The 18,770-nt window shown below is 37.6% G+C and overlaps 1 protein-coding gene and 1 long non-coding RNA gene across 3 annotated transcripts in view; one reads left to right on the forward strand and one right to left on the reverse strand.

Annotated features, from left to right (window-relative positions):
- Positions 1-18,770, reverse strand: part of LOC125692357 (uncharacterized) — a 67,511-nt gene that overhangs the window by 27,135 nt on the left and 21,606 nt on the right. The gene's annotated exons all lie outside the window — the stretch shown is intronic.
- Positions 390-13,026, forward strand: ALB (albumin). The gene is made up of 15 exons (XM_048942720.1): positions 390-525; positions 1,980-2,040; positions 2,816-2,948; positions 3,853-4,067; positions 4,785-4,917; positions 5,619-5,716; positions 6,970-7,099; positions 8,000-8,214; positions 8,753-8,885; positions 9,711-9,808; positions 9,954-10,092; positions 10,566-10,789; positions 11,330-11,462; positions 12,484-12,540; positions 12,812-13,026. The coding sequence occupies exons 1-14, from the start codon at positions 441-443 to the stop codon at positions 12,532-12,534; spliced, it is 1,848 nt and encodes a 615-aa protein (XP_048798677.1). The 5' UTR covers positions 390-440; the 3' UTR covers positions 12,535-12,540; positions 12,812-13,026.

Here is an 18,770-nt window from a genome sequence, read left to right on the forward strand (position 1 = left end):
ATGCAAACTCAGCCCTAACTGGGTGAATTATTACTGTACAACACAAACCTGCTGTGCTTTTGAACAAATAGTAGCAAAAAAAGAAGCGCAGCTATAGGGTTAGACGATGACATTTTAGTGCGATGCCTTGAACTCCTTGTTTGTAATTTGATAAGGAAATTTACGCAAAACTTTATCTGTTTGGATGCTGGAAGGTCCTTTTGAGGACCTTTTCAGGACAAAAAGGTCCAGAGGAAAACATAATAAACAAATAATATCAAATTCATTTTTGGCAAGGACACTCCAAGTTTTGTAATCTTCAGGCCAAATGGAAATCTACAGTTGCCAGCTCTACGGTTAATATTTTACAGAAGCAGTCAGTAAAAGGTATATAAGAAAATGATTTCCCTTCAATCATCCTAGCATTTTGAATAATTTAGCCTGCATCATAATCTGCAGCCATGAAGTGGGTAACATTAATTTCATTCATTTTCCTCTTCAGTTCAGCAACATCCAGGAATCTGCAAAGAGTTGCTCGTGACGCAGGTAAGAAAATACTAATTAATTGCCCTTATTTTCTTTGTTATACTGACTTAATGACTTTGATGCAATTTGATGAAAAGATTGGCTTGAAAATAAACTGTATGAGGGAATCTTGAGGGGTAGGTGGAACACTCCGGACAATTACATAATAGAGTAAGTTTTGTGATGTGTCTCTTTGTGCTGCAAAGTGAATTATATGATCAGATGTTGATCATTCACATCCTGTTATTTTCCAGCACCAAGTAAGTAGATGTGCAGACCTTTTTGAATGACCGTATGTAACTGAGCTCCTCACCAATGTCAGTTAATGGTTTTCATGCAAATAGGTCAAAAATTTAAAAATCTAGATCTCTGTCTCGGCTGAAAGGAAGCCTGGCTAAAAACCTACTGTGTTGTTTTTCCCCATGCTATTAAATTTTATGGCTTAGCCAAACAAGAATTTCTGTAGGCAGACCTAGAAAATTTTTCACTAGTATTTTTAATTTTAGTTTGAAACATGAAAATACACAAATTTAACAAAACTGAGTTTTCAGGAACTGGCTAAAAATACCAGTGAACAGCAACTGATGCACATTACAGTTTTTAGCACTGAAATCCTTATTATCAAATCAGGTCTACTGATAATTCTTCATTTTTGAAAACATTTTCCTTTAGTTCAGGTAAAGGAATTCTTCCTCATGTTTTTTTAAGTGCTCCTGAATGGCATTTCTAGAACAAATGACTGTCCTGTTTTAGTAGCTCAGTCATTACTGTGGCCATCTGCCTCAGTTTGTTTTTGGAAAGCCTTCTTACTGTGAGCAAGGTATAACCACAAGATATATTTATTACCATCAGGACCCAATGAAAGGTCTCACCTGTTTTCCTTTTTGGATGAGCACAGATGGTATGCCTTAAGTGAAACAAGAGTATGAATCTGCCCCATTTGAAGAAAGAAAAATCTATTAATGCTTACTCTAATCCAGCTGATGCCACATTCCTTTATTTGTAGAGTGGGCACGTTCATGTTGTTGGTTATGCAAAGCATATTTGCTGATCCTTAAGTTGCAGCAGCCATTTTGAATATTTGATTTATGAATATAATTACAGAGGTGAATATTGTATTGAAACCCTCAAAATTATACACTTGCACTACTCTCGAGAGTCTGCGGGTATCTGCAGATAAATGGTCATCTGAGACAGCAAAGAATTTGAGATGGCCTGAAGAAACCTTCAGATGGATATTCCTTGATACATGGCACACTGTACCCAAAGATGGGAAGTTCACTACTGCTCAGCATTAGTTTGGTCTGTTCCAAACAGACAAATAATGATCTTACTCCCTGAAACGCAAGAGTTGTGTTCATGCTGCACACTTGTGAAAACCTGGCCTGAAGTGGACAGAATTATTCTTTAAAAATGGGGTCTTGCTTGTGACAGTAAGCATCACTGCTTATTGGTTTTGTTTTGTTTTTCCCTAGAGCACAAGAGTGAAATTGCCCATCGCTACAATGATTTGAAGGAAGAGGCATTTAAGGCAGTGTAAGTGAATGATCAGCTTACATTTTCTGATTGTTTTCCATCTCTATTAATATTGGACATGGATAAAAAAGGGAAACTAAAGCACACTGAATGTCTTCTCATACAAAGCCTACAGATGTTTTATGAGCCGCAAAAGTCATGATGACTTTCTTGTTCTCTGGGAACACCATCGCATGCAAACCTTATTAGGAAACTTGCGTTCCTCATGTATAAAGAGAATAGATGTGAATAAGACAGTTTTGGTAACCTTTGGATGGAGAGAAAATGCTCTGGACTATTATATTACCAAAAAAACAAAAACAAACAAATAAACACCTGAAACCCAAAACTTCTGGCAGGTATTCTGAAACAATTCAATAGTTTTCTTCTGAAACAGATTTTGGGAACGGCAAAATAGGTAAGTTCTGGCAAAAAGTTATGAGTGGTAAACTAGTTCTTGCAGGAACAGAACCATTTTTAAAAGAAGACAGCCTGCAGATCGTCACTTGTAACAGTGGCAAAAAGAGCAGTATAAGTATACTGGCATGAAATTGGCAGAAAATTAAAATCACAGTCTTTTCCTTGATTATACCAATCCATTATTCAAAACATTCATTACTGGGGAGTAAAGGTCAAAAATATTTTACAGAAAGGAAATGAGAAGACCAAGAGTACAAGATCCATTGCTATGATCTTCTTGCTGCTCTGTTTAAGCGTTTGAAGAAATTGTTTGAAGAAATAATTTTGTTATTTATATTTCTTATCTCCATATTGCAAAATATGCTTTCTGTTTCAGTTCCCTGATCACATTTGCCCAGTATCTCCAGAGGTGTTCTTATGATGGACTGTCAAAGCTTGTGAAGGATGTTGTTGATCTGGCACAAAAATGTGCGGCCAATGAAGATGCTCCTGAATGCTCAAAGTCACTGGTAGGCAGTGAATCCTTTGTTACTGTGTTTCACCTCATTCTATGCAGCTATCAAAGTCATCCTCACCCTGGTACCTATACTTTATCCTTTTGGGTGTTCCTGTTGTCATCAGCCAATGCCAATCAGATTTTTGTGCTGAAGCAAAGAACTTGTTATGAAGTTCTGTCCTTCAGAAGTGCCACAATAATTAATGGAGCAATACTTTGGAGCCCAAAAAGCAGATTTCAGTACATGAAGTTTTGCATTGTCCACAAATACATGTTATTTGTTTGCTGACTGCAAAACGTGATGCTAAGAATTACAGCAACCAAAGCATAGGGGTTTTAACATGAGGTATCTTGAAAAGATATCTGTGATAATTCAACATACTCTGGTAACATTTTTTGAAAAAAATTGCTAAGATCAGGTATCAAAAGATGTCTACAGGTACATAAGATCCTTAGATACCTAGCAGGTTCAGCCAGGCCCTGAAGAAAGTTAGGTGCTAGTGCTCTTCTCAACTCCTATGTTCAAATCAAACATTATGACTATAGTAATTCTCCCTAAAGGCTTCCCAAGGTGACTGTCAAATAGAACATCAAACCCTGCTTCGATTAATCTGAATTCATTAGTCAGATTACAAGAAAAAATAGACCACTGTCTTGCATGCACTATTTAATTATAACTAATATAAATATATTTTCAGTAAACCATTCTAACTGTTTTTATACTGGACTACATAAAACAAAATTTTGTGAAATTGTATTGAAAGCAATGGATTATTCTGGTTTATGGTTTAAATATTGTCTGGTAAAAACTTACTTTTTTATCTGGGCTTTCTCTTACAGGTAGATAGACAGTTCCTTACACTTTTTACATAATGTCTTTCTAGCAATAATTCTGACTCTCACCATCTCCCTTATAGCCTTCCATTATCCTTGATGAAATCTGCCAAGTGGAAAAGCTCCGTGACTCATATGGTGAAATGGCCGACTGCTGTAGCAAAGCTGATCCTGAAAGAAATGAGTGCTTCCTGTCATTTAAAGTTACCCAACCAGACTTCATTCAGCCATACCAAAGACCAGCTTCTGATGTGATATGCAAGGAATACCAGGACCACAGAGGGCCATTTCTGGGATAGTAAGAAAAATGCTGCTGTTGCATTAAGTATTTAGCTAAAGGATCCCCAAGGTCTAGTGAGCGTGTGGGCATGAAAAAGTTGTAAACATGCAATTGAATATTTACATGCACAAAACAGCTGCTCAATTATTAAATATCTAAAGTTCTGATCACACTTTTTTCAGTCTATGCTGAGCAGATTTTTCCATTCAAAATGTGCTTTAAGGGATCACATTTTATAAATCCTTGAGGATATTTTGCAAAAAATAAATTTTAAAAAACCTTCAGTTTTTCCAATATTAATGTAACAATTTACTTGCTCCAGTTTCCCACTACCTCTATTCTAACTGGAAAGGGTATGAAGAAAAATAAGAGTAAAGAGAATAAAGATTAACAATGAAATCCTGGGAAAACGGCCACATATTAATTTTCCATGCTCAAAATTAAAATTCTCAAATATCTGACAATGCATTTAAAACAAGCATACATACATCAAACAAAGTGGCTGAAGATACAAGGACTTCATAATTCCATCACTGTTAAGGAGTCCTGCTTTGGAAATGCTGAGATTTAGCTCAGCATATACCATTAGTAGGCATTATACATACTAGAAGAGTACAATAGAAAAGTACATTAAATTTCTAAACTAGAAACAAAAGTTATAAAAGCCATAAAAGATTCAAATCCATTTACTGTTGCCACTGAAGTACATAACTTATGTTTTCCTTTTTCTTATAGTTTCATCTATTCTGTTGCAAGAAGAAACCCCTACATGTTTGCCCCTACAATCCTTAGTTTGGCTGCTGATTACGAACATGCACTTCAAAGCTGTTGCCAAGAGAGTGATGTTGGTGCTTGCCTGGACACCAAGGTAGGTCATATTTTTCACTGTGTGTGAAAGCAAAGTAGCTGCTACATAAAGGTGAAGTGTAGACAGAAGGTGTGCTAACCAAAGAGGATCTAGAGAAGAACAGATCTCTCTCAACATGCAATTTCTACTCTCAACAGAAAGTTGTATGAGAGATTCCTCCCTTATTCCTTGCACAAGCAATTGAAAGAGAAAGAGTGAGAAACAGGTTGAATGTTCCTGCTTATGCAAATTTTTGTATGACGTACTTGTAGAGAAGGATTAATCATACGTTAACCCTAGGATTATGATCAGATTACTTCCGTATAGCTTTGCTTTTTAGAGAACTGTAGACGAGATTTCATATTTAGCATGAGTCAAATTTTCCCTTTGTCTGTCTCAAAACTCCCCCCAATGACTTCCACATGATCTATAGCGGGGTGCGGGGTAGAACGAGGTGACCTTAAAGGTCCCTTCCCACTTAAACCATTCTATGATTCTATGATTATGTGAATTGTACTATGTCTTAAGACGCAGTAAATATGTCTATGAAGCTAGATGCTGGACTGCATAGTTGCCTGAAGAATCCCCAGTTTGCTTGGCTTTCTATAAGAGCTAACTGGACAAGAATCTTTTGTGTTTCTGAAATGGAATTTTTAGATTTGCCTTTCTCTCATTCCATTAAATGTCAGCCTAATGTGACACTGTGCCTCCTGTTACTACAGGAAAATGTCATGAGAGAAAAAGCCAAGAAACTAAGCATAAAGCACCAATATTCTTGTGGAATCTTCAAGAAGTTCGGAGATAGAGTTTTCCAAGCACAGTAAGTTCCAATCAGTGTTTTACAAAAAGAGGGCTTGTTGACTTAAGTCTGCAGTGACTCACAAGGAAAATACCAGCATATTTTGCTTCTATATACTTACTTTGAAAATTGTAGTCATGGTACTTTCTTGCTTACTTTGGCTGAGAACTGTTGAGGTTAGAAAGTCAGTCTTTCCAGTCTACACCTCCAGTGATTTCTTTTTCAACTTTTAGATGTAAAATCTAGTTCAAATAAGGTTTCTGCATAAAGAGTTGATGCAGAGTAGAACCTGTGTATTCCAAGTGGATGGTGAGCAGTAGTAAAAAAAAGGTCAGCCGCACAAATTACAAAGAAATGAAATTGTTCCTAGAATCAATACAAGAGATGTGGAGTTATGTGAGAAAGTATCACTCAGAACCAGAGATTCCAGTGTGTTTAACCTACATTTTTTGCCAAGTTTACAACTGTTCTGTCTGTAGCTTTTAGTAATAGGCACATAAGAAACTAAGCTGAGAGCAGTCAAATTTGGCAGAATCACAGTTCTTGGCTACAGCACATTTTTAAGATTAAGAAAGACTTTTGCAGTTAAAAAATGAATCACCTGCTTTACTACAGAGAACTTCTTTAACTCCGTGGATAACATACTAAAATCTGATATGTAAAATGTTTGTAATTATCTAAAGGGAGGTGGGAAGCAAACTGATGAGGCCAGGCTCTTCTCAGTGGTGTGTAATAATAGAACAAGGAGTAAGAGCCTAAAACTTGAACATAGGAAGTTCCACATGAATAACATGGAGAAGAACCTCTGAAGGCGACAGAGCACAGGAACAGGTTGCTGAGAGGTTGTGAAATCTCCTTATGAGGAGATATTCAAGAGCCAGCTGGACGCCTACCTGTTTGACCTATTACAGAGTACCTGCTTTAGCAGGGAGGTTGGACTCAATCACTTCTTGAGGTCCTTTCCAACTTCTGCAATTGTGTGATAAAATTTTCTAGGACAACCTGACTAGATGTAGCCAACTTTTATTTAAAAGTTTGTAAGTCTCTGCTTAGTAATATAGAGATGTTTTACAGCCATTCAAAACAGACAGGAAACAGTAGAGAGCGATTCTTACATAGACAGCTCAGATCAGAAGTACAAATTACAAAGCCTTGTTTTCTAGACAATTAAATCTAGGTGAGAGCACTGCTGATCTACAGTATTATATTTGTGACTTGCAACTTCCTGTTCAATGTGGAGCTTTGAGTCAAGTGTATTCATCTTTTCTATCTAGAAAACTTGCTCGCCTAAGCCAAAAATACCCCAAGGCTCCATTCTCAGAAGTTTCTAAACTTGTACATGACTCTAAGGAGATCGAAAAAGAGTGCTGTGCAGGGGACATGGTGGAGTGCGTGGATGACATGGTAAGCTCAGTATTCTTCAGAAAGTACTTAAATACATGAAAAACAGTAGGAAGAAAATTTCAGCAGCTATTCAGAGTCCAAGCAGCTTGTATTCAACACTGCCAAAAAGTTCCTCAGCCACTAGAAAACAGCTGGATGGCTATTAATGGAAACAGATTCTATACCACTTCTAGGTCTAGCTCTTTATGATCACGAGGACAAGGACTGGTTGCAGACACGGTAGCACAGGTATTTGGTTAAAATAAAAACATTTACTATGGGACTTGTTTGATGACATTTACTCCAATTCCATTGTAAACAGAGCAAAAGAAATCAGAGGCAAAAAGGCCAGAAATTCTTCGCAGCTCTGATGTGCATACATTAATCCAGCTTTCCTGTATTGCAACAAATTCTGCAGGACAGCTTAATCAGGAGAATTTGCAAAACTGCAGTAGTAGCATTACCTAAATACTGCCAGCCCAGCTGGAAATTAGACATATTTCTTAAACCTACAACCAGTTTGTGTCCTGGGCTGGCTCCATGAAATCCTACAGCTTTTAATGTTTTGTCTTCTGTCAGAGCTGCCCATGTGACAGGATTGAAGAGATCAGTCAGTCACCCTTGTGACAGTCTCAGTGGCTTTCACTGCCTTTCCAGAGATTGTCTTCTCAAAGGTTCTAAGATCAGAAAGGAAACCTTATTCTCCCTCGCGCCTGAGAACAACATGTTCTACATACACAGGAAAATGCCAGTCCCTCCAATTATTTCGTCTCCTATGGAGACAGCATTTGTTTAGGAAACTGCTCAGTAAATAAGTAACCTGAATGAAAAGAGAGGAGTCTGAAAGAGAGAAGAGTTGAAGTAATATGTCTTTAAATTATTACTTCATAGCTTGCCTGAGGCTATGTTTTAATTTTACAGGCAGAGGTCATGAACAATATGTGCTCTAAACCAGATGTTTTCTCAAGTAAAATCAAAGGCTGCTGTGAGAAGCCTATTATGGAACGAGGCCAGTGTATTATCGATGCAGAATTTGATGAGAAACCTGCAGATCTTCCCTCATTAGCTGAAAAATACACACAAGATAAGGAATTGTGTAAAAGTTTTGAAGCAGGCCATGACGCATTCTTGTCAGAGTAAGTAGTCCCAACTTTACACATGCTTGTACCTGAACATTCTTCTAAATTATTTGTTCTCATTTCTGGACCTTTTGCACCATGAGGGGAAAAAAAAGAAAACACAACAAAAATCTGTCCTCTTGGGTGTTTCAAGTGTGCATGGAGAAAAGAGGTTATGATTACCATATGGAAATCCAGTGGGACAGATGTAACTTCAATCCTAGTTTCTCATTCATGCTTTGTGACTGTTCCTCTTCAGCATTGCACTACTTATCAAGGCTGAACTGATCATTGCTTTTCCTTTATTCAGAGTTTCTGTTCAGGTCCACATGCATTATCTGCTTAAGAAGCATTCTGTCCTAGGAAAGCTATTCTATTCCTCTTACATTTGTCCTGTTGGCAGTCAACAGAGTGGTCCAAAACATTATATGAAAAGGAAGTGTTCACCTTACATGATCTCATCTGAGGGACTGTCATTGTTGATTACTATGTTGTACTTGTGGAAAGCAGCATGATATTCAGGAGCTCTAATGCTGTCAGCTCATGTGTCTTTCAGATTTGTTTATGAATACGCACGGAGACACCCTGAGTTCTCCACACAGCTGATTCTGAGAGTTGCCAAAGGATTTGAATCACTCCTGGAAAAGTGCTGCAAATCTGATAACCCTGCTGAGTGCTACGCAAATGCTGTAAGTGCAGTGTTTTGTCTGCATGTAATTAAAATGCTTGCATGATACCTATAATGAAGCAATTTAATAAAAGAGCAGACAGAAAGCATTTTGAGAGACTAATCCCCAGGAGAAGTTAGTATTCTGATGGGACACAAAGTAGTCCAGATCCCATGACAACATTATAAAGTGATCTCAGAACTCCACTGGTCACCCTCAAAACTTCAGACTAGTTTCACTCAATTTCCTGATGCCTCTGACTCTCAAAAGTGGTACTGCTTGTCCTAAATAAGTTAATTAATAGCTAGTTAGCCAAATTAATCTGTTCTCCTGTTTATACTGAGTAGCTAGTCACTGATTATGATAGAAACTTGCATGGTCAGCTCACATAGAAAATCCTAAGTTTTGGTCTCCTGACCTTGAATTTAATCATCTGCAAATCACAGCAGAATTTGATTCACTGGGAGCTTTGGCCCAGCTACAGAAAGAAGATGTTCCCTCTCACAGCTGATTGCCCTGTATTTTAGAAATAGTCACTTGATTTTAAGAATATAGATGACAAATCCCTAACAGAGGAGATGAGACAAATATTCTCTAAGAAGCAGATCCAATGGATAATTAAATTTCAAAAATCTTCCTGCCATTTTAATTACATTTCTGTTAGAACTGAATTCTCCTATGTGAATCAAGGCCCCTTACTCCAGAGGAACTCAAAACAAATGGACTTTGACTTTGCGTAACAGGTATTTTAGAGCTAGCAAGCTTTAGAAGAGACCGAAAACTGTATCTGTACAATTGTTACCAGGATGTTCTCTACTGTTACTGATAACGTATACTTGTTTACAGAAAGAACAACTGGACCACCATATCAAAGAAACGCAGGATGTTGTGAAGAAGAACTGTGATCTTCTCAGTGCCCATGGCGAGCGAGACTTCTTCAAGTCGTAAGTACTTTCTGATAAGTACTTCTTCCATGTAAACCATTATTATTCTGGCTGCATTGGGAGTATGTATTCAGACTTTTCAGGTCTAGTTCAGTAGAACATTCTTCAGATGTGAGTGAATAGTCATTCTGTTGTGCTTTTACAGCATCCTGATCCGCTACACTAAGAAAATGCCTCAAGTACCCACTGAAGCCTTGCTTAAAATTGGAAAGAAAATGACAGATATTGGTACTAAGTGCTGCCAGCTTTCTGAAGACAGACGCATGGCTTGTTCTGAGGGTTATGTGAGTACACTTGTTTATTTTCCTTATTTCTCTTTGAGATTTCTTCTGTTCTCAAAACCATTGAATTCTGGTGAGGTAGTAAGCTGACACTTAATTTTCATAGCCCCGAAGCTAATTATCTACGTAACAGAATTGAAAACTCACTCATTTTTAATGAATGTGAGAACCTAAATAGCTCCCTCAGATTGGAAGCTTTGAAAATTTTAGCTGAACTTGGAAAGCAAAATTCAAAAAATTCTTAAAAGAAAACTGTGCTTAACAGTTGTGACCAAACGGCCAGACTACAGATTAAGAAATCCCTGACTCAAGAAACACACATTTCGTTTCAGACTTTAAGACCATGCCATTTCTGAGCGGGAGTTTAGTTTGGAGATCTTCCACTTCTAGGCATCCTGTTTTGACACAAACAAACATCACACATTTCTTCTGTTATTATAGAATGCTTAACATGTTTGCACTTCTTTCGTTTTCAGCTGAGCATGGTGATTAATGATATGTGCAGGAAACAGGAGACCACACCGATAAATGACAACGTTTCACACTGCTGCAGCGAGTCCTATTCTAACAGGAGACCATGTTTCACTGCCATGGGAATAGATACCAAATATGTTCCTCCACCATTTAATCCCGATATGTTCAGCTTTGATGAAAAACTCTGCAGCGCTCCTGCTGAAGAACGAGAATTAGGCCAGATGAAGTAAGCTAAAGGAAATACCTTGTAGAAGATATTTGAAGGTGCAACATGTTAGCAGGGGCACAAGTATGCTGCAAAAACACTCACTTTTTGCCTAACTGGGAATTCACTGGTGGTAAAGAAAACCAGATGAAACTGTGTGTTTGTACTGACCGTGTCAGTGCACAACATCATGTAGATGAGAAGAGGCAAAATAAGGTATTTTCTTCAAATGAAATTAGGGTCTTAGATGACCAGTTTTGTGTAAGCCCATTACCAGTGCAAGTCTTAGGATGTACTTAGTTAAGGCAGAATACAGATCATTCCAGTAAGTTCTTTCCCATCTGTATTTGAAAAAAAAAAAAGGAAAAAGAAAAAGCAGCAGATGGTGGTGTTAGACTGAGAGTTTGGAGACAAAAAACAGGCACAAGCTACCCTAGACATGGCAAAAAGCCCCTTAAATGAGATATATCTGCATGGAATGACATTTTTTAAAACTCCAGTTAAAAAAAAAAAAAAAAGTCAACAGGTAGCATTAACTGTATATTGTGGTTTTGTTTTCAGATTGCTTGTCAACCTCATTAAACGCAAGCCCCAGATGACAGAAGAACAAATAAAGACAATTGCTGATGGTTTCACTGCCATGGTTGACAAGTGCTGCAAGCAGTCAGACATCAATACATGCTTTGGAGAAGAGGTACTTCCTATGTCCTTTCAAAAAATAAAATTTAAAAAAGTATACAGGGAACTGAAAACTCATTGGGAAACCATCCAGTATGGGATTCTGCAACCTACAGTGTTTGGTTGTCTGTATGCTCTCACAATAGATTTGCCTGCAGAACTTAGAATACATCTTAACAGAACAGATAATGGTCACAGGTTATAGTCCTTGAATAATTTCATTTGGAAATGTTGTTTGGAAGTAATTTAGTCCAGTCCTCCTCTTAAAGCAGAGAAAACTTCTGGATTAGATAAGGTTGTTGAGAGACTTCTTTGAAAGAGCATGTTACCTACAAGCCACAGCTGAAAATTATGTTTGTGTAGAGTTTAAACCATATCTCTAGCATGTGTAAACTGCCTTTTGTGCAACAGACACTGATAGAACGCTAATGATTGCCAGTGAAGAATGCATCTGGGTCAGTTATCAGAGATATCTAGAAAAAACAGACATAGTGGTAGGGGGAATCCAGCTGATTATGTTCTATGAACAATCACTCCGTTTTTTTCTGCTACATGAACCACAAACACAGCTGTTCATTCATTGTTTACTCTTCCCTGTAGTAACTACAGGAGAAGCCTATCTGTAGCCATATTGTTGAGTAAGCTCAAAGCATTTGCAGGAAGTATAAATGTCAGTTTCCAGAGAGCAATCTTTGTCACTGGAAGCATGAACAGATCTGTACTACTGGTATCTTTAACTACTTATTGAACCAACTATTTTTCACCTATAACCAAAGTATTGCATAGGCAAATATATTAGATCTTGAAAGAAACTACTTTGTAATTCACTCTAAAAGAGTATTTTCTACCTTCACAAGATTGAAAAATATCCATCATACAAGAGTGCACGGCTTCTGAGGCTAGAAAACATCATGAGAATTATCCTTTGAGCCAAAGCTCAGACTTGGGTTGAAGTTCATAGAAGTTTCCACTCAAAATGCTACCAATGATGCTGCCTTTGTTTCTCTTTCACAACTGTTGGTCCTCCTTTTTTTTAGGGTGCCAACCTAATAGTCCAGAGCAGAGCGACGTTAGGAATTGGTGTTTAAGACACGGTAGGTAACAGTATCTATCTTTTTCTCCCCATCCTTTCACCTATTTAACTGCTTCAAATTAAAAAAACAGAACAAAACAAAACAAAACAATCAAACAAAAAAAACGTATCTAGCTTCCATTTCACCATCATGCTTTTTCAGTGGGTGGCCTAAAATCTATTGTTATATAGCATATGAAGAGTTGAAATATTACTAGAATGCTATTGGTTTACAAAATAACCCTTTTTTTTCTTCCTTTTCTTCCCTTCTCTCCCCCCCAAATCCCATCTAGGTTGCCAGTGAGAAAAATACAGAGATAAAATGCTTCTCCTGCCCATTACCTTTTTTCCCTTGTTATTGAATCATGGTTTCGTAAATCTTCAGTGTTTTGTCAAACAATGTGCTTTTCCAGAAACTTTTCAATTCTATTACATGCAAAAAAAAAAAAAAAAAAAAAAAAAAAAAAAAAAAAAATAGAATAATAAATAAAAGCTTTTTAAATCTGCATTAGTCTCAGTCTGGTGGTAACTGCCCAAAGGCAAAGAATGACAGCACTCCTTACACAAGATGGTTGCTACAGCTGTATATATGGACAGGCGTTCTATTGTTTTCTCTTGTAAAGTACTCACATCACACAAATCTAATAGTATGAAAGCTGGTGTGATATTTAGTAGACCTTAATTCTCTGAGTCAATTACAGGAACATTTCACTTTTCACTTCAGTGGTTATTACACAGTAAGACAATGTTCAAAAGCACAGTTCACTCTAAGATGGTTAGCAGTGTTCACTTGAAAAAAATAAAATAATGCATATATATCAAGCATTTCTTTGCATGCAAAGAGCTGCAGAGTTAGCTACTTTTAGACACTTCTGTTTATGCCTTCAATTCTTTTCAAAACAGATTTTGACTTTAGAGATGCCTTTTGAGAAGCCAACAATCAAAATAATGTCCTTCACTGCAGGAAGTTCCTAACAGAGAACTTCCATGTCACTAAAGCACCATGATTTTCTATCACATAATTAGTTTCAGTCCACAAATACCCTCCAAAAAACTCCAAATCTTCTACACTTAAATGTGGGATGGTGGGATTGTTATTGCTTTGATCCCTCACATAATAAAGCATTGCGTACAGACAGTTACCTTGGCCTTGAAATTTTGTGACTCTAGTTCATGAACCAGCAGTCTTCTCCAGAACGACAGAAGTACACTCAGCATGAAACAGAGATATGGAGTTGAAAATGTACAAGGAAGAATCCGTGAATCTAGATATGACTAAAAGGCTTGGACTTTCAATGAATCAGTCATAGTTATGCATTGTTTTTGAATAATTTATATGACCTCAAGGTATTCATAAACATCTAAAGAGATGGATAGCAAATCTGAGCAAGAATCATTCACCAGCAGCAGTTAAGTGCTTTTTCCCTTCATCACTCTCTGGTGTAAGGGAGCACAGTCATTATAAAGGCCATTCTTGTTATCTAATTCACCATCCAAAAATCTGAGTCTTTCACTGCAATTGAGAGGAACCTGCTCTAGGACAGCATAGCTGTAGTTAATTAGACCAAGATAAGCTTGTACAAAAAAGAATCCAGCTAGGATTCTGAAGCAAAGAAATCAGCTCTAGCTCCATGAGACTATCAAGAGACTTCTCAATGGATTGCCAGTCTTTGCCAAAACTCTGACCATATCACAACCTGTTCTTATATGTGCTGGTTAGCTCACAGCTATATCTAATAGGTCTTTTCAGCTACTACAATCATTTCAAAAACAAAGCAACTTAATAAATCTGTAAGATTTAGTAATGAAGCATGTTTTTTTAGTTAATGCTCCAGCAATTTTGCTGGCTCCAGAGAGATACAGCATTTGTATATGTGATTTCCCAGGTGTGTTTATCAATGCTGAAAAGAGCTGTATCAAGATAACAAAGTTAAACATGTAAAAAAAATATATGAAAGGATGGGTTGACCTCTGCCTGTAGTAGGACAAGTTATGGGAATTCATCAATTTCTCTTTTGTATGTTAAAGTATCTGTCAGTTTATAGAGAAAGAGTAACACAGATGTGTTGATGTGGCTTAAAAATTATTTCTTAACAGCTTTTGCTCCCATGCTGAGTAATTTTCCTTTATTCGTGGAATATAATGAAACTGAGCTTACATAATAATTCTTTTGCACTTTTGTGGTTTCCCAGAAGTGATGTATTTTTGTCTTATCTTTTTCCCTGTCTGAGTGTAGAAGGCAGAGAAATCAAGCACAGATGCAGCTCTAAGACCAGACTGATGCAAAAATATTCTTCAATGGCCTAAGTGTCTCATAAAGAGGTTGAGAAACCTCCTTGATCACCTGGAACACATTTAGGTTTCTGGAACCAAACTATGACTTCAAGTTTCAGAAGGGCCAACTATTATCGTAACTCTCAACACAACACCTGTGACTCATTTTTATGCAGCAGATTTTCATAGAATCACAGAATCACCAAGGTTGGAAAAGACCTAAAAGCTCATCCAGTCCAACCGTTCACCTATTACCAATAGCTCCCACTAAACCACGTCCCTCAACACAACATCCAGCCTTTCCTTGAACACCCCCAGTGTCGGTGACTCCACCACCTCCCTGGGCAGTCTGGGTTATCTCAGAAGCCTTGTTACTCTGATATTCCTCCTCCTTGAAAACTACACAAGTATTCCTGAATACTCAATAGAAAACAAACTAAAAAAACGAAAGCAAATAAACACACCAACTTGTAGGCCATAACAGAGTTTTGGAAGGCCTATCTCCTTGTCTATGGACACTGAGTTTGCAATATTACGCCATATCAGCCTGAGCACCGTTGTGAACATCCACCTCTTGAAATTTAAAAAATGTAACAATTCTCATGCAGTTTTGCTGATGTACACTTGATGTGCCCTGGAGAGGCTAATGTCTGTTATGTCTGTCTAGATTTATTTATTTATTAGAAAAAAAAAAAAAAAAAAAGCCTTCCAAAGGAAATGGGGTACCAGAAAAGAACATAATACTGTGGTAATACACAAGAATCTAAAAGAACATGACCTCTGCAGAAACAAGTAATACAGGGAATTAGGGAGTTACACATCTTGCAGTCTGCTCCTGTTCCTATGCCTTATTTGCTTAATCTTCCTGTTATAGCACAGTATAGTAAAGTGATACATAGTTGTAGCTTGTGATGTACTGTAAAACCTCAGTAAAACACAAGCTAATTCTTAATTTCACCACTTTCACTTCTTTATAGCCCATCTCTTTTTCATACACCATCTATAAAGGTTAGTAAAGCCATGACCATTCAACCTCTAATACTCATAATGACTATTTCTTCAAATCAAGTTTTCTTTCAAGAAAACCTGATAGCAAAAATGTGCATTCTTTACACGGAAAACTTTAGAGATCATCATCCATTAACAATAATTAACAGAAACCTTCTCTGAATTATTTACAATGTTTAAATTTCACATGCTAAAACAACCTACCATTGCAGTGCAAAGATGATTTTCAAGAAGTTTTCTAAAGATTTCAGAGTAACAAGAAAATCCAGAAGTTGGAAATTATGCTCTTCTGGTGGTTAAGAAAGTCTTTCACCTTCTGTTCTAAGATAAAAGACTATATCCATTTCCTTCTGCCTTCTCCTTCAGTCTTTAATTCCTTCAGCTGACCACATGTCCCTTGCATTCATCAGGCTCCCAGCTCCCCAAAACCTCCTCATTTTCTTCATCTCTGAAATATTCAGCCATTTCCTCCTGTCCATATCTATACCACACTCTAAATCATAAATTGACAGCTGTCTTTTATTACACTGCATACTGGCACTCACCTTTTAAAGGCACTCTATAAGATGTTGTCATCTCTTGGCCAAGGCATTTCCCTGTTGGGGCTTGATTTCTCACAGTTCATCTGAGGTTGATGGAATGCCCTCCTCCTCTTAGCCCCAGCTGCTCTGCATTCAGTCTCAGTGTTTGAGAACTAGTATTAGTATTGTGATTCTGGAGTTTCTCTTGGAAGACCGTGGGCTCCAGCCTTAATATTTGGAAAGTCCTTTAATGCATGCCTCAACTTGCCCTTGAGCATTCTAAATCATATTGATTTTTGAGAAAACTTTTATCAAGGTCATGACAAGGAAAACAGATAAATGATGAAGAAGCAAGAATGTTCTTCTAACCCTCCACAGCAGCTTACGATGCTGATCTTGCATTACTCAGCCCTATTAAAAATGCAGTAGAGTGTATCCAAGGCTTTGCAATGGGCAGTAGCTTTGGACCAGTGCACACTTCTAATTTTCAAAAAATTTCTTTTGATCACCCTACTGTTTTCATGCTCTCATATACATATCAGAAAACATTTATGACAGCATTACACCAAAAATGTGCGAAGTGTAGGTGCTTTTGATGGTACACAAGAAATTCCACTGACATCTTCAGGTCCACTAATATCTTTGATACAAATCTTTATAATCTTTTTGCCCTAGTTACCTCTTATTAAGGATAGTGCTTGACTTTTCTACTTCGAATGTACTTTTTGGGTAAATATGAATAAGTATATAGGTAATCAATGCTAAGTGACCTTATTTATTTTCTTTGACAGTTACTAACTCATGCTTTATCTTTTTCCAAAGACCTGAGAATGTTTTTTCTGCAACCAGGACTAGTAAACTGGATTTCATCCTGCATAAAACTATGCGTCACTAGTACTAGTATGAAAATACACAGAGTTCAAAGGTCACACCAAGTTATATTTTAAAGGCAGACTTGTAAGCCAGATCTTAACGGACCCATGTACCAGGGCAAAGCAAAAATCTGAATTTGCAAGTTGCTTTCAAAGTACTCTGGTCAAAATCATAAACCCAGTATGTAACTTTGTCACATTTCCTTTCAGCAAAAGTGACTGCAGTTTAGAAGCGTCATTCATGGCTAATGGAAATGTACATTTGTGTGATTAACTGAATTATTGGCACAGGCTGCCCAGGGGAGCGGTGTGGTCACCATCCCTGGAGGTGCTCAAGACACATGGAGATGAGGCACTGAGGGACATAGAATCATAGAATCACAAGGTTGGAAACGACCTGCAAGATCATCTAGTCCAACTGTCTCCTCATCATCATCGCCACCACAAGCACTAAACCATATCACGCAGCACGTCATCCAGACGCCTCTTGAACACTGCCAGGGACGGCGACTCCACCACCTCCCTGGGCAGCCATTCCAGTGCCTGACTGCTCTCTGAGAGAAAAAGTTCTTCCTTATGTCTAATCTAAACCTCCTCTGATACAATTTGCGGCCATTACCCTGTGTCCTGCTTGTTGCCCGGGAGAAGAGGCCAAATCCCTCTCCACCACAACCTCCCTTCAGGAAGCTGTAGAGGGCAATGAGGTCTCCCCTGAGCCTCCTCTTCTCCAGACTGAACAATCCCATCTCTCTCAGCTGCTCCTCATAAGACTTGTGCTCCAGACCCCACCAGTTTCGCTGCCCTTCTCTGGACACACTCCAGGACCTCAACGTCTTTCCTGTAGTGAGGAGCCCAAAACTGAACACAGCACTCGAGGTGCGGTGTCAAAAGACATGGTCAGTGGGCGTGGTGGGGATGGCTTGGGATTGGACAGGATTATCTCAGAGGTCTTTTCCAATCTTAACGATCCTATGATTCTATTGATTATTGATAACAACATGTAAAATATTTTATTGCTTCCCACCTTCTCTGTTTCCAAGCTCCCTGTCATGGTCTACACAAAATCATGAAGTGGCATTGCTCCTTTTTGACCTTAGAAGATTTGCAACTGTGTCAATAACTGGTGATTCTTTTGGATAATTTTATAATGAATATGAAGTAAAATAGCCTTATTTTCAACCGAAATATATACAATATACTATACGAACTAAACGCTTTATCTATTTTAGCTTTTTATCTATTTATTTCTTAACAGGAGGAAACAGTACTACTTCAAAGAGTCTGATACCTCTTAAAAATGAAACAGAATGAAACAGATCACAGTGAAAAGTAAGAAAGCTTATTTTGAGTGTAACATTCACTGTTTCTAAGCCAAAACGCCCTCTGAAGTAAAAAATTAACAGGTTAAAGAAATCAACAATATCAACAAATATTATTCTACTAGTCATTTTTCTCTGAAACTCCTCAGCTAAGAATTTCTAATAATGCCATTTTATGTGTCATATATTTTTATATGACTGCTAGATAAAGTAGTTCAAATTTACATCTAGACACACATCCCTGCAAACAAAGGTCTG

This window comes from Lagopus muta, chromosome 4 (assembly GCF_023343835.1).
Source record: "Lagopus muta isolate bLagMut1 chromosome 4, bLagMut1 primary, whole genome shotgun sequence".
Classification (NCBI taxonomy): Eukaryota; Metazoa; Chordata; class Aves; order Galliformes; family Phasianidae; genus Lagopus; species Lagopus muta.